This window comes from Hibiscus syriacus, unplaced genomic scaffold, assembly GCF_006381635.1.
Source record: "Hibiscus syriacus cultivar Baekdansim isolate YM2019G1 unplaced genomic scaffold, ASM638163v2 tig00109972_pilon, whole genome shotgun sequence".
NCBI classification, from domain to species: domain Eukaryota; kingdom Viridiplantae; phylum Streptophyta; class Magnoliopsida; order Malvales; family Malvaceae; genus Hibiscus; species Hibiscus syriacus.
In genome coordinates, this window is record NW_024062543.1 from 1,652,922 (window position 1) to 1,668,887 (window position 15,966).

General features: G+C 37.2%; 2 protein-coding genes and 3 pseudogenes across 2 annotated transcripts; 2 read left to right on the plus strand and 3 right to left on the minus strand.

Annotated features, from left to right (window-relative positions):
* Positions 1–458: 458 nt before the first annotated feature.
* Positions 459–1,553, minus strand: LOC120211314 (annotated as a pseudogene).
* Positions 1,554–1,762: 209 nt separating this feature from the next.
* LOC120211315 (zinc-finger homeodomain protein 14-like) lies at positions 1,763–2,327 on the plus strand. The gene is made up of 2 exons (XM_039209882.1): positions 1,763–1,837; positions 1,977–2,327. The coding sequence occupies exons 1-2, from the start codon at positions 1,763–1,765 to the stop codon at positions 2,325–2,327; spliced, it is 426 nt and encodes a 141-aa protein (XP_039065813.1).
* Positions 2,328–4,349: 2,022 nt separating this feature from the next.
* LOC120211241 (purple acid phosphatase 3-like) lies at positions 4,350–5,848 on the plus strand. The gene is made up of 6 exons (XM_039209833.1): positions 4,350–4,545; positions 4,644–4,800; positions 4,933–5,046; positions 5,143–5,270; positions 5,345–5,541; positions 5,631–5,848. Exons 1-6 carry the CDS (start codon positions 4,375–4,377, stop codon positions 5,845–5,847), a joined length of 984 nt encoding a protein of 327 aa, XP_039065764.1. The 5' UTR covers positions 4,350–4,374; the 3' UTR covers position 5,848.
* A 2,101-nt stretch (positions 5,849–7,949) lies between these two features.
* Positions 7,950–13,208, minus strand: LOC120211316 (annotated as a pseudogene).
* A 661-nt stretch (positions 13,209–13,869) lies between these two features.
* LOC120211317 lies at positions 13,870–15,929 on the minus strand (annotated as a pseudogene).
* Between the last annotated feature and the right edge of the window lie 37 nt (positions 15,930–15,966).

Consider the following 15,966-nt stretch of genomic DNA (forward strand, 5'->3'; position numbering starts at 1 on the left):
AGCAATGTTATCGATGGAGGCTGTGGTGGTTGGCAATCCGCACGTTGCACTACAAATGTATCCATGTGTCCTTTGCCAATGAGCACCACGCGGCGTGGTGCGAGGATAGCCGGTCGGAAAATGAGTCGAGGGGAATTCAAGAAGGTGCTGGAGAAACTCGCAGCTGAAAACTATAACTACAGTAATTCAATCGACTTGAGGACTCATTGGGCTAGACATGGTACCAACAAACTTGTAACTATCAGGTAGATTTAAATCGACGGTGACGATAGTGCGACATTACCAGTGCCACTCCATCGCTTACGGCCCCTGCTTCACACATGTACATTCGAACATCATCGGGGTTTTTTCTGGACCATTTAGTGTTTTCATTTATGTTTTTGCTTCAAGAATGTCTTAATTTCCTACATACATACATATATACACATAAATACAAGTTTTAATTGTTCCAACTAATTCTAGAAGCTAATAAGATCTGGGATTTCAAAGGGATTATTTACAGCTTCTTGTTGATCATCTGCAGTGTGGTTTATATCATCATCAAAAACCTCCCATTTGTCTATTATTATTGTCTTCAGTGTTTCCTTTTTATCTCTATGTTCAACAATGGCATTGCGTTCTTCTCTTACAACCAATGCCGTCTGGTTCTTTTTCCGAAAACCGCCGTCCTCGTATGTCTTGTCTGAAGCTCCATTGATTATTCTCTTGAGTTCTTCGACGTCTTCCTCTGGAATCTATGTATCCGTGACAAATTTGTTGGCTTTTAAAACACCGTATTCCTTGCAAAATTCGAGATATCAATAAAGTTCTTCACCTTGTGTCGTTGCCTTCCGAAGAATCTCGAGCGCCATTGATGCTTGAAGTTTACCTACTGAATGTACTTCCAATAAGACCTCTGCAATCTTATTGCATATTCTGCTATAAAAGTCGAAGATCTCGATGACGACACAATCCATGGCTTCGAAAATTAAGCAGGCCTTCCTTTTACCGGCTGCTGGAGGCCTAATTTTAAGTAACATGTCGAGCAAAAGCTGCAATTTTCGAAGCTTCGAAAGCTGCTGAACCATCAGTGGACTATCCTTCGCAGTTTCCTCTTCTTCCTCGAGCCAAATGCCACATCTTTCATCAAGAAACGCAAGGTAGCGACGAATAAAAATATCGAAACCCCATGTTTTGCTTATATTCGAACGTTCGTCACCGAAACTTGACAAATCGAACGGCAAACAGTCCATCTTTTCGATGGCCGGGATCTTACGATGAATGAGATCTTGCATGAGCATCAAACCTTTGATGGCAACCATCCAACTCCGAGTCTTCTCCATCATTTTAGACAAAACCCGTATGAGAGGATATACGTTGTTCGGAGAAGCTCGAATCCGCCACAAAACTATCTGTGCGTGGCGTTCGCCGACGTCGTATTCATCATGACTCGTGGCCTTGATAATGGCAGCCTTGAAATCAAGATCCCTGTGGGAACTTCTCGTTGAAAAATAGGCGACGATTAGGCTTTTCTTGTCTTTGATAGCAGCGGCGGCCCTCTTCCATATACTCATTTTTCCGAATCGTCGGTAAATCCGAAGCGCCGGTAAAAATGAGAAAGATAAAACAGTAGATTTAAGGTGACGGATCCTCTTTATATCAGCTATAGGATAGTTGTAACTACGCTTAGTTATTTGTTTGTTTGTTTATTTGTTCAACCAAATTGAAAAAACAACTAAATTTGTGATTTATTTCTTAAAAAAAATATGTTTCTATGTTGCAAATGCCGTTACGGTGCTACAATGACCCTGAAAAACGTTACGATGTAACAATGGCTTGTCACGAGGAAATCGAGAATGTATGACTGTAAGAGTTATCCCATTAGCCCATTAGTCCTTAATGTGCCATTTTGCAGACATTCATGAGAGGAATCTACTGCTTTTGTAACCTCCTCTCAATATAATATTTTGTTCCCGTGCTTTTGTGTCAATCCTTAGCACTTGAAAGAGAGATCAGTGAAGATGGAGAAAGAGATTTACAGAGACTGCCAGAGAAACCATGCATGCTCACTCGGCGGCTACGCGATCGACGGTTGCACCGAGTTCATCCAAGGTAACACCATCAGCAGTACCCAAATTGAAGCCTGCGGCTGCCATCGAAACTACCATCGGAAAGTCGTAGTAGACTTGAAACGATCTCCTGATCACAAATCCTTTATGAGTCTGAGAGAGGTGAAGAGGATGGCCCGGCAGCGCGGCGTTGTTGTCCCGCCGACGCCGTCTACTTCGGACGAAGTGAAGGTCAAGCAGAGGAAATCGAAATTCAGTGCGGGACAGAGAGAGCGATGAGAGAATTCGCGGAGAGCCTCGGGTGGTGTATGCGGGACAAAGGTCGACATGACGAGATCAACAGGTTCTGCGAGCGGGTCAGTGTCAGCAGGCTAACGTTCAAGACGTGGTTGAACAACAACAAGAAGTGTTACCTCAAAGGGACTGCAACTGCTGCATGTGAAGCTGAGAATTCTCCTCCCTGAGGCTGCTTTTTTTTTTTTAGAGTTTTTGATGTTTGATTTCCATGTTGTTACCTTTTTCTCTTCGAATTTACTGCTTCATCAATAAAATGTTGCATCAACAGTAAACATGTCCCATTACAATGGTCCTCAAGAAAGCCAATTAGGCTCTATGGGTCCAATCTCATGTATCAGGTTGCCATGATTAAGAGTTAAGAGCCCAAAGTTCATTAAATTATGGGTATACAACTCTCTTAGATCTAGAACCAAAAAGGGCTAAAACTATCAAAACTTGGCCCAAAAGATATCTCATTAAATTAAGGGTATACCTCGAAGACGAATTGTTATAAGACGGTCTTTAAATTTTATCAAATTGTTATAAAATGAATTATTAATTTTATTAATTTTTTTACACTCATTATAAAGTCACAATTATCATTTTATAACAATTCAACAAATTTAACGACTATTTCATAACTTTTAAAAGTTCAATAGCTAAAACGATCACCTGAGCATAGTTATGTGGCCTTTGATGTACTTTATCCTTTTCCAAATGGATTGGACATTGGGATGAACATTTGACCATAGTATTATTTGTTTTCCATAAGATTTTGAGGATTTGAGTTTGAGAATAATAATATAAGTAATCTTTATGTATTTAGTAATAATTTCTATGATACTCCTTTATTTTATATTTTTTAATTAGATCCATATTTTATCTTACATATATTTGTGTTTGATTGGGTCTGGTCGAATATAAATTTTTATCTCAAAAATTAAATCAAATTTCGAATTGAGTGAAACTTTTCTAATCCGAATTTAGCGAATGAGTCAAAAATCCTATCCAACTTAAATTATGACCATTCCTAATTGGACATGGATCATTTACAAAGCTTAACATGGAATCAAATCATCAAATAACATTCAATCATCCATATATGAGCATCGGCCACTGCTGAATCAAAGTGGAGAATCATGATAACGCCAGTTATGCAAAACCAAGTGGCTATATTATATGAGCAACTTTATTTGAAAAGAAGAACAAATAATATATTCAGCAGCAGAATGGTCCAAATGAAATTATATACATAAAATAATATAGTGTTGGATGATGATTGCAGTGGTTGAGTAGCCTCATACCATTGCTCAATATTTAACTATTTTCTGGGGATTATCTGTTGGTAGGCTCGAGGAAATCGAAGCTCCTCAAGATTTGGATAAGTGGTGGGAGTTTCATACTGATTGCAGCAGCAGGTTGCAGTGAATCTCTCCCATGGCAGAGGATATTGGATAGGATAACATGATGCTCTGCAACCTCTTATTATTATACTCATTTCCATGCATCATGCATGTGATTCCATCATTCATTCATCATGCACGTCGTTTTCCTTTTGTAATTATATCTCGATCTAAATCAGAATAAACATCGACGTATGATCTATTCGTGTAATTATATCCACCATTTGCGATAGACGACGATGTTTGGTAATGACGTCTGACCACCTTTCATTTTTATTTTATATTTTAAATTATTTTTATATAAAATAATAATAATAAATACCACATCATAAAAAATTAATAATAAAATTATTCAGAGTGATCGAAACAGGAGTAATTCAAAAGTTCAGTCAGTAAATTAGAAAAATTGAAAGCACAATGAGTACAACAGGAGAGAGAACAGAATTCAGTGTGGAATGATGCATTTTACCCTTATAAAAAATAAATATTCGTATTCGACATTTATATTTGGTAGTGATGCTTTAACTTAGTAACTTGTTTCGGAACCCTCTACTATAAATAGCCTGCCAGCGTTCCATTCGATTCCATGGTCGCATCTTTCTTTCCCTGTTTTTCATTCTCTCCATTCTTTCAACCAAGAGAAAGCTATGGATCGAACGCTTGTGTTCTCGTCGATTCTCGGGTTGTTCATCGTCTCGTGTGTGGCGGAGCTTCAACGCTTCGAACACGCCGCGAAACCGGACGGATCGCTGAGCTTCTTGGTGCTCGGAGATTGGGGAAGAAGAGGACTCTATAACCAATCTCTAGTTGCTCTTCAGGTACTGTCTATTCTCTCTTAAAACTATTTTATGAAAAACATAATTAATGTTTATTAAACTATTCATGATCAACACAAAATCATATGTATGAGTTGCAGATGGGAATAACCGGAGAGAAATTAGATATCGACTTCGTAATCTCAACCGGAGATAACTTTTACGAGAACGGACTGACCGGAGTCGACGATCCGGCATTCCATGAATCCTTCACTGATATTTATACAGCTCCCAGCTTGCAAAAACAATGGTACACCGGTACTAATCTTCGATCACCTTCTCTCTCGTTACGTATTTTCAATTTAATCTCACAACTTTTAAAATATCGTTATTTATTTTAATCGAAATAGTATAATCACATTAAGATTAATTAAATTATTTTGGTTGCAGTGTTGGGTAATCATGATTATAGGGGCAACGTTGAGGCTCAATTGAGCCCCATGCTTAGAAAGATGGATGGAAGATGGCTTTGTTTACGATCTTTCATCCTTAATGCTGGACCTGGTAATTAAGCTTTTACATGTATATATAAATATATATATATATATATTATTTGTTTTAACACATTTTTAATATATTTTTCTCATTATTTATTGGCAGAAATGGCAGAATTTTTCTTTGTAGACACTACTCCATTCGTGTCCAACTACTTCACTGACCCAGAAGAACATGTTTATGACTGGAAAGGCATATTACCCAGGAAGGAATACCTCAACAATCTTTTGACGGTAAAATGTCGTATCCGAATTTGTATTGAATATAAGTATCGTAGTTTCGATAAAATGGTGACGTTTTTATATAGGAAGTGGAATCGGGTCTAAGAGACTCGACGGCAAAGTGGAAAATAGTAGCGGGACACCATGCAATCAAAAGTGCCGGACAGCATGGGAACACACTTGAGCTCGCCCTTCATCTTCTTCCTCTTCTTCAGGCATACGATGTTGATCTTTACATCAACGGACATGACCATTGCCTACAGCATATAAGCAGCATCGAGAGGTACATGCATGCTTTCATACATTCGTATACGTACGTATGTATGTATGTATATGTATTATTATACTAAAAGTGTGTGATTATGGTGCCAGTGGGATCCAATTCATGACAAGTGGAGGGGGCTCAAGGGCATGGAGGGGAGATGATGGTACTTGGAATAACCCACAAGAAATGAAACTGTACCATGATGGACAAGGTTTCATGTCCGTGGAGATGACTAAGACAGAACTCAACATTAAATTCTATGATGTTTTTGGTGATGTTTTGCACAAATGGAGCACTTCCAAACAACTTTATGTGCCTATCTAAGCAACCAAAGGAAGAAACATTGTTAATTTTGACAATATTGAACTATGTATTTATTTTTCGTTATTGATGTTAAGATTCGAATTTCAAATTGTTAATCGAATGTTATTTGCTTAATTAAACTAAACTTTTATTTTGTAGTAATCTATTGTGAAATTAAGACAATTTGGGTTGATTTGCAAGTTCAGCCAGGATGTTGCTTCATGCTCCAAGTGTTTTGGTTATTTGTCTTAGTGATAATCATCAAGACCCGATGAACCAAAAAATTAGGCCCTTATCAAGGATTTAAATTACAACTTTTATTTGTGTTTTTGACCGTGTTGTATTTATTGTTATTATAGACATAACGAATGATATTACAGTCACTACAAATATTGTGATTGTGAAATTTTAATAATATATGCTATTATGGACATAACATTTGTGAATATATACAGTTTCAGACGATATCGTTGTCACTGCATAACGATCATTGTTGTGGTTACAGTCCGTTATTTAAGTAATTGTTCCTAATAACAAGTGTTGAAAAAAAATTAAGGGTAGTTCCATAATTACAAATATTGAAAAAATGGAACTCTAATAACAAATATTAAAAGAAAAAGTAAATTTTAGGAGAATACTCATAATAAAAATTATTGGAAAAAAATTAGACATGTATAAAAAGTAATGAAAAGATTGGACTCTTGACTACAAATAAATATTAAAAAAGAAATTGAAATTATAAAATACGCTTATTAATAACAAATATTGAAAAAAAATAGACTCTTGATAATAAATATTGAAAAAATTGGGTCTTTAATAACAAATGTCAGAAAAAATATTAACAAAAAATTGGACACTTATACAAATATTAGAAAAAATTATAAACGTAGACCTCTAATAATAAATATTAGAAAAAATTGAACCCACAATAATAAATATTAGAGAAAATTAACTTTTATAATAAGTATTAAAAATAATTCAACTTATAACTTATATAAAATTATTTTTTATAAGTATAATATACTATAAAAATCCTGGGCTCTGATAATCATTAGCATGTAGTTAACTTAAATTGTAGGGTTTTATGTAATAATGAAGTTTGATAATTAATATAATAGCAGACTCGTATGGCAAAAGAATTTGTTCACGGCACGTTAGTTGGCCTTAAGGCCCCGTTACTATTATAGGTTAAAGTATGTTTCAAGTCCATGTATACTTTTTAAATTTAGAATTTAGTCCTCGTGCTTTGATTTTCAAGAGACTAGTCAACATTAAATTTAGAATTTATTTAATCAATGGTCGAGTCCCACGGTGGGCAATTCATAATTGCCGGAGGTCTTCCATGGAAGTTGCTCTCAACCTAACGTTGGGAACAGCCTATTATCCTACCTCCCCTTACCCCGAAATATGGTCAACTAATTTATCAGAAGCATGATTCATGAGGGAATATTGGGGAGAAAATTATTTATTAATTAGTGAATCTCATTTATTAAAGAAGAGAATCAGAAGCATGAAACTGATTGATCTTTCAAAAAAATTATTGGTTTGATGATTGAATGTCTGCTGTATTTCCAGTTGTCAATAACGTTTTTCAAAGGTATAATCCAGGGCATATTCGGATAAACTCTGGAATATAGTCTATATTTTTATAGGTCTAATTTTGCTTTTAGTCCCTAGGGTTGTAAATGAGACGAAACAAATCATAAGTTATTCGATACACTTGATCAAAACTCGATAAATACTCGACTCGATGGACTTGAATTGAGCTCGATTTGAGTTTTTAACGAGCCGAAATAAACTACTTGATACTCGACTCAAAAAGATCGTGAACAGCTCAAAAATATAATATATTAAATTTTTATTTTTTAAAAAATAAATTAATATTAACATTTATGTGTTGATTTTTTTAAAAAAATTAATATAAAATTTTAATGTATTTAAGGTTTAAGACTTCAATCCATTTAAGTTTAAGATTTTTTTTCATTTCGAACTTTTACGAGCTTCAATTCATGATTTCGAATTCGAGTAGATTTTGAAAATTTTAGGTACGCGAATTTTCGAATCGATTCAAACTCTATTTCAGGAATTTCGAGTCGAGTTGAACTCAGCAATACTCGAACTGAAATAATAAGAACCAAATTTAAATTATGGATATGGAGTGTCCACCTAGCGTGTGATTTTCATATAATATAACCAAAAAACCATGTAAGTCTCGAATGTTGCAGCTCTTTAAACTCATTGCAGTTCAGAGCCTACCTGGCTACCTCTTTTGCCTTCCCTCTCTTTCTCTGGACTGAACTACTAGCAGGTTTGCTCGACGTTATTGTCGGCACCTTGTTGAGCTTCCTTCACGGCTACCCCATTGCCAGTTCCTTCTACACTTCCTTTGCAGTCTTGTTTCGGAGATTTTTCATCCAACCTCCCATTAGTTAAAGTTGTATGAAGATTAGCTTTCCCGATGCAGTTCTCTTTTTCCGGTTGGAAAGTTGAGTCTGCCGGGACGTTCAGTTCGGTAGCAGTAGTTAACTCCAGCAATGATGAATTACTGGAGCCTGGTGGAGGAAGGAAAACTCCAGTGCCGGGAAAAGGTAGGCGAGGTGGAGGATGCATTGGAGGAGGAGCCGGCCACCCAATTGAACAGGTGGGATTGGAACCGGAGCATGAAATGGTATTGCAGGAGGAACTGAACCGGGCACAAATAAAGGTTGAACAACATTTGGAGGTGGAATTTGTGGGCGATTTGGTGCGGCCAGGAATACAACCGTTGGTGGTATTGCTGTATAAGGCTTGGCACCGGCAGAAGGGCGAAAATGATTGGGTGATCTACTAGGTGGAGGACTCCATTTTGATGGCTGAGAAACCGAAGGTGAAGGAAGCCTCTGGTTGTCAGTCATGAGTTTCTTTGGTTGATACTTTGTAAACGTGATAAGTATGCGTTGCTTTCGTACGGAAGGAAGTGCATGTTTGGTGAAATCAGCTGATTTTCCTTGCATCATAAGTATAGAACTGCATGATAGTTATGGACCACATAATATCAGGAAAATGATCAAAATATGTAATCTGGGGAAAATTTATATAGATATTATTCAATTCTAAACATGCACTGTTCTCCAAGCACATTGATCGAGAGAAAACAGTTAAATAATTACCCCGGTGCAAGAGAAAGCTTTAGAGAGCCTCTAAAGACCCCAGGATGATCAAATGCAATTACTCTTCCAACAGTAATATCGCACTCGGTCAAGAACATGATGCAAACGGGTTTCCCATACCAAGGTGGTATCGTACGAGGCGGTGAATGATCCCCCTTGAAATTTGAAAAGAAAAACTTAGTATTAGTATTAACACTTAAGCTCATTTCATGCAAGCAAAACCACCAGAAGCACCTTCATTACCTACCTCATTATAGACATCAATGATGCAAGAGTCCGGCTTTGAAGTTATAACCTGCAAGGTGGCCAAACGTTCAATAACATCTTGCAGCAAGGAGGGAATGGCTTCGACTCTCCGCTCTGGTAAAGCTCAATCAAATTAGAAAGCAATTGAAGTATAGTTACTTTAAAAGCATTTAGTTACTTTCTTTGTGCATGTGTGTGTTTTTTGCGTTGTGGTTGGGGGGGGGGGGTCAAGGAGGGGAAGGCACTTCACAAAAACATGCCTTTGGAACTCCCTGCAGCAGTTTCAACATCTAGAGGTGCATCGGCGATTGGAAGGCCCAACTGGATCATCTCTCTACCATGTCCCTTCACTGGCTTCTTTGAAGCCACATATGTTTGACCTGCTTCTCGTAAATTATTACTTAACAATTCAGTTTTTACTGATATCAGAATGCAAATAATTTTGAAATAAAAAGGAACCAGCTATCCTGTTCATACATTTCGGTTTGTCTAGGACTTATTTTCCAATATTCTCATGTCGTAAACACTTTTTTCTTCTGGAAGTTAGGATACCTTAACTCCACATAATTAAGTTCCTTGCAGTTGCACCACAGTAAGGGAAACCATACTAAACAGTTAAAATTTTCCGACCTAAGCAAGACTCGAATACAAATTTATAGGCTAATTATCGTGACTGCCCTACAGAGCTAAATTCTAGCTGAGATTTATACAACAAAACAAACATGCATTGGTCAATTTACATGCAGGCAGACACCATGATTATCACGAAAAGCAGTAGATTATTCACCTCTCTTTTGATTCAAAATACATCTAGCTTAGTGATACAAGCAAGCTAAGCTATATTTATCCTCACAAGTGGTTCAAGGAAACTGAGAGTTTTCCGATGCCCGCCACCAAGATGCTGTCCTTTTTCTAACACTTTTTTGTCTATTCATTATAATAAACAATGTACTCATCATATTAATCCCAGGCAGTTGGTATTATGTTCATTAGAAAGTGCTAGAACAGTGAAAAACCTACATGTTATAATGGAGTCAAACATAAAATAACATGCAATCTCTACCCGTTCCAAGAAGTTATAGCATGCAAGAATAATAGTAGTAATAGATAAACAAAAAGAACCATGATTTACGGTATGCGGGTAAAGTGAGTTATAGCAGGAGATGCTGTACGTTCAATTACATGACACAAGATTGAGCCAACCTGAAAATTGATCAATATTCAGACCTATTTTCAATGATCATATTCATGATCTAGTTCCACTTGGAAACAAGCTAACGAGCAAATACAAATCCATAAAGGTCAGAAGATCATGTTTGCCAATAGGACAGCCAAGCTATGAGCCCTTTTGACCAGCCACTCATATGGTCAACCCATGCAAGCATTTAAAGCATGAGTCCAATTGAGTAACAGCTCAGATATCATTCCACACTAAATAGGTTACTCGGGTAAAGCATACATCACATAACGAAATTCAAACTTTTCTTTATGTGGAATTGATCATTCATATTTCTTTCCATTCTCATTGCATCAGAAATTTGAAAAATCGACCCTATGGATAAAAGTTTCCAAGGAACAAATGCAGTTTATTAAAGTTACTTCCTTCTAGCTTGACCAAGAAAAAAAATGAACTTGCAAGATTACTTGCCTTGAAATTCTCCTCTTTTCCCTGCGGCCCTTAAATCATTTACCAATGAGACAAGATTTGAAACTTCCTTCTCATCAAACAGTTCCTCGTACAATTTTAGCCCATCCACCACATTGACCTTAACATACAAATAAAGGCTTATAAGAAGTTGAAACAGTAGGGGAGGAAGGGGTGGGATAGTGAAGCATTACCATTTTTCCGTCAAACATCTCGTTGCAAACAAAAGTTTTGGACCCGTAGCATTCTGCTTTCCATTCTGATTTTGGGATGAATGTAGATCTTTCCCTAAAAGATCATTAATAAAAAAGATATATATTAATATGACAAAACATAGTGAAATCAGAGTTAAACGCTAAGGAATTATTCAGAAAACCTGAAATATGAGTTCAAGCGTTCAACATATGGTGCAGGTATTGAATCAAACATGTAATAGCTAAATACCTTACCCAGTTAATTCCCACACTTCCGAGCTATGAGAAAGAAATGATTTTCTTTTTCATTTTTTTTCTAAAAATAGACAAATAAATTTGGGAAAGTTCAAGTCTTGGTCCAAGAAAGAATCAAGTGAACCTTAAATGTACAGCACTGATACTCATAAACAGAGAAGCTTCCAAGTTCAGGACCTTCTAAGAGCTAAAAGGAAACCGATAACAAAAGTAAAAGGTGGTACCTTTATAGCTTAATGTGTACCCTCCATTTACATCCTGGGTTCCAGGTTCTGCATTATCAACATGAGGTTTGGAACCAACATCTGAGTAGGATACATAATTACAATAAAGTGTATCAATTAACCTTTTTTTCTGAAAAAAAGTAATTATTAGCCAATGTGGTATCACAAAGAAAGCTTAAAAATGAATCAAAAGAACCTTCACAAAACAACAAAAGAAAATATCCTTGAAAGTTAAAGGAAAAACCAGGATGATTGCCTTCTGAACTGATATAAAATGTCCCATGCTAAAATGCAATTCTAATTAAATTTAGAAAGTCTCTATTGGGATACCTTAAAAGATAAAAGTATGTCAAACAAATACTTTTCACAACATGACACTCCAAGTTATTTATCCTCTACAAGATTTGGTAATAAAGTATGAGTTTAAATCTTCTGCATGCCTCTTATATATTTTATATATTTTTAACAATCCCCAACTGTTAATTAGGTTTGTAGGTAGATGAATATTCAAGACCAAGTGGCAAGCATGGAATGAGATAGTAATTTCCAATTAAAAAAGCTTGCTTTAAAATCCTTTAATTTTAATAGAAAACTTACCAAAAAAACAAACTATTACTTTCTAGTTCAGGATAATTTGCCAAATCCAAGAAAGAAGGCATATGCAGCATATACAGATACACCATGCTTTTTAAGCAAGTAAATACAAATTCCAGTCATCTCCATCACAAATAGATGACCAAACATATCAAGCTAACAATACAATACATCATTCAGTTTCACCACAATGTAAGTAAAGCATATGAAAATGAAACACGATTCAAGTAGTTACCCTTTTTATCCTCTGTGACAACCGAGGCCGTGCTCTTATCCTCCGTCTTTGCAACTCCACCACTCGGTCTAACTTCCTCACTCCGATTCTCGTTACGGTCCGAAACTGCGGTGACAGTCGAATTCCCATCACTATCCACCCCAGAATTCTGCACTTCTTTAGCCACTTCCACCCTATGCCCCTTAAACCCGATGCCGCCGGATCTTCTAAATTCCTTTCCCCCAACCTTCCCTTGATCATAATGCCTTTGTCTCCATCTCCACGTAACCTGTCGAAGCTCCTGCGAAACCTCAGCAACCGAAAAGTATTGCTGCATATGAAGCACGGGGTTCCAATGGCATCTCCTTTGTTGAATGCAAGCTACGACGGCTTCATACTCCCCGACATCGCCAACCTCACGCAAATGTTGACAGAGGAAGTCAATCATAGCATTGGCAGCGGCGAATTCCCCTCGCAACCAATAGATAAAGCCGTCACGCTCATCGGGGAGCCATTGCCGGAGCTGATGCTGATGGATCTCTCCTCCTCCACGAACACCACCTACGACTCCACCAGAACCGCCGCCACTGCCAGATCCGGCAGCTGCAGGCGCAGGAAACTGCATTTTATCAGATAAAACTACATTTCCCGATGGCATTGCCATTGAGGAAAAAAAACAACCTCCCTAAACCAATTCAACAATAAACCCAGAGTACTAAAACAACATGTATGAGCTAAAATACCCGTAATTCAGATCTAATTGATATAAATCCCACAAAATCCAATCGGATCACGTTAACTCTTAAATAACTCGACTTTAAAACAATTCCGTGAAACAAAAAACAAACGGGTGTCTTTTATTTCCTTGTTTGCAGGATTTAACCCGATCTAATGGAAGATTCGCAATGGGAAAAGGGTGTGGGTGGGTAAGGAGAGAAAGCAATGACGAAATCAAATATGGAAATTGGGGTTGGTCTAGTTTAGTCGGATCTGGGGAAAAAATAGGTCTTTGTTTGTTTTGTGCGTGTGGAGCTACAGTGGTTCAACACACGGACGTGAGTGCCAAAGAACCCTTTTTTAAAATTAAAAAAAAAAACTAGAGATTTAGGGTTTGGGTTTAATGGTATTTTCAAAATACTATTTTGGGCGAAAAAGAAGTGAACTTTCCTGTGTGTGAGAGAGTGAAGATGAGCAAAAATGGCTTAGAGATGACGCAATCATGTGTATGCTCTTTAATGGTGGCTATAATAAAAAAAATTAAACATCGCTTTTGAATTGAATATTTATATTTTAGAGTTTGGTAAGTTATTTTTGAATAATTTGTATATTATTCATTATAATTTATCAGTTAAATAAACACGTATTTTGTTCAATAAAAAAGGAAAATGCAACTTCAAACTGAAAAAAAAGTATTTTATTGAGCCCAATCTGTAAAAGCTATAGAGAAGTATCATAAATGATAAAAATGGGCTGGGAAACCTAAAAACATATGGAAGATATGTTTGTATATCAGCTGTCGCTCTCTATACACAAAACCGATCCCCCCAACTAAATCATGATGCAAGGTCTTATTTTTATCAAATGGAATCAGCCTTGGACCGGCTTGCCCGGCTGCGGTGGTGTCGTTTCCCATTGTGGCGTCTGCCTCCTCCAAACGTGACCTGATCGAACTTCTTGAGTCGTTCGGCTTCTTGGGGATTGAACGAACACTCCTGAGGAGGGACTTTGTACCTGGTTTGGTCATAGCAATAGGAGTATATCATGTGCTTCCTCCTAAAGCTACCCATCTTGCTTCTCCGCGACGGGGGTGATACCGGTCATGAGTTGTTCCGGACTTTGAATGTTGTCGCACCTCTTTGACGAAAACTCAATCGGATCAACCGCACAGCCTTGAAGGATCAAATCTGAGAATTCGGCTACGTAAGGAGCGTATTTGTAATTGACTCTATATTTGCCACCATTGGTAGCCCAATCGGATCCATCCCATATTGTAGCATACAAAGACATTGGCTTGGAGGGGAAATCTCCACCCATTGCAGCCGTTCTGTTGAACTCCCTAATGGGAATATTGTCCACATAAAATCTGCAAAAAAAAATATATCCATGTCGGATACGTGTACGTATCCGACATTCATGAGTCCACGTAGCGTATAAGCGGACAATTTAGTTTTGCTATTATAAGAAAAAAACTAGAGAGGGATGAAACAGGGGATGCCATTAGAAGCTAAAACCAGAGTTCACATTATGTAATATAATAAACATACCAAAATAAGAAACCCAACCCTACATCACAATAGAAGCATCAACATCAAAACCAGAAACTCTTCAAAACAGCTAATCATACATTTCAGTGGTTAAAAATTGTCGTGGTTGGAGCAGAGATGAAAAATAAAGGATTTGGACTCGGGATGTGAGTCCATGTTCGTTGAACATGAGTTACTTGGGCATAGATTTCCGATGCTTACATGCGAGAATCAGTCCAGAGAATGGTGTACCGATGGAAATCATCAGCAGGATCATGAGAGAGATGGTGAGAGCCTATGGCATTCGGACTCGGGATGCAAATCTCGACACATGTATTTGGAGCGTCTTTAAAGGGTAATATACTAATATTTGAATTCGAGTGACTTGGTCAAATGTTTCCGATGCTTACATGATGTGAGAATCAGTCCAGAGAATGGTGTACTGATGGAAATCATCAGCGGGATCATAGGAGAGATGGTGAGAGCCTATGATATTCGGACTCGGGATGCGAGTCTCAACACATATATTCGGAGGACGTTAAAGGGTAACATTCCCATATCCATATTCATCATTGCATACGAATTACTTGGGCGTAGATTTTCGATGCTTACATGATGTGTGAATCTGTCCAGAGAACGGTGTACTGATGGAAATCATCAGCTGGATCGAACCAAAGATTGTATCTTTCTTCTCTGCCAACATTGGTGCTTCCATTGCCATAAACATTGGTCTGAATTCTCCAATCTTTACCTCTGATGTTACCCAAGAACTAGAAATCTATTTCGTCGTGTTTCTTCTCGAATATATCACCATTTGATCACATAAAAGAAGAATCCATTTTCAGGACATTCATTTTCCAGGAGTCATCTCCTTGAAAATGAAAATCTCTGCAACAATATACATATTGGGAAAAAGGGAAACTATCATGAACTCATCACAAAATTTAATCAACAGAGGCAAGTTTAACATGTTCACAATCATGTGGATTTTGATCGGATTCTCGAACAGAAATCTGGGATTTCTTTTGACAAACTCATCGAGTCAAATTAGTTTGATCAGAACTTTAACCACTATCGTAATTTTAAAAAAGGATTAATGAAGAACATGGATGAACTCACATAGAATGCAACCACAACTCCAGCAGTATAATCGGCAGGCAACTTGATCGAAGCACTGAGGTAACCATGCAAGTAAAGGTCTTGAGAAACAAATCCAGACCCTGTTTTTTTTTCTCACCACCGTCAAAGGAATTTTTTTTACTTTTAATAAAACAATAAAGATGGGAAAGGAAAACCAGAAAACAAAACAGCCGAAAAGAAAAACAAACCGTTCTCTCATCCAAAGTCAGCGAACAGCTTTACCATCTCTATGTAAA

What these genes read in the sequence shown, in the direction of transcription:
- LOC120211241 (XM_039209833.1), top strand. Translation starts at nt 4,375, where the DNA reads ATGGATCGAACGCTTGTGTTCTCGTCGATTCTCGGGTTGTTCATCGTC. An exon ending in GCAAAAACAATGGTACACCG is followed by an intron (nt 4,801 to 4,932) that starts GTACTAATCTTC and finishes TTTTGGTTGCAG; the next exon opens with TGTTGGGTAATCATGATTAT. An exon ending in CATCCTTAATGCTGGACCTG is followed by an intron (nt 5,047 to 5,142) that starts GTAATTAAGCTT and finishes ATTTATTGGCAG; the next exon opens with AAATGGCAGAATTTTTCTTT.
- LOC120211315 (XM_039209882.1), top strand. Translation starts at nt 1,763, where the DNA reads ATGCCGTTACGGTGCTACAATGACCCTGAAAAACGTTACGATGTAACA. An exon ending in GTCACGAGGAAATCGAGAAT is followed by an intron (nt 1,838 to 1,976) that starts GTATGACTGTAA and finishes GTCAATCCTTAG; the next exon opens with CACTTGAAAGAGAGATCAGT.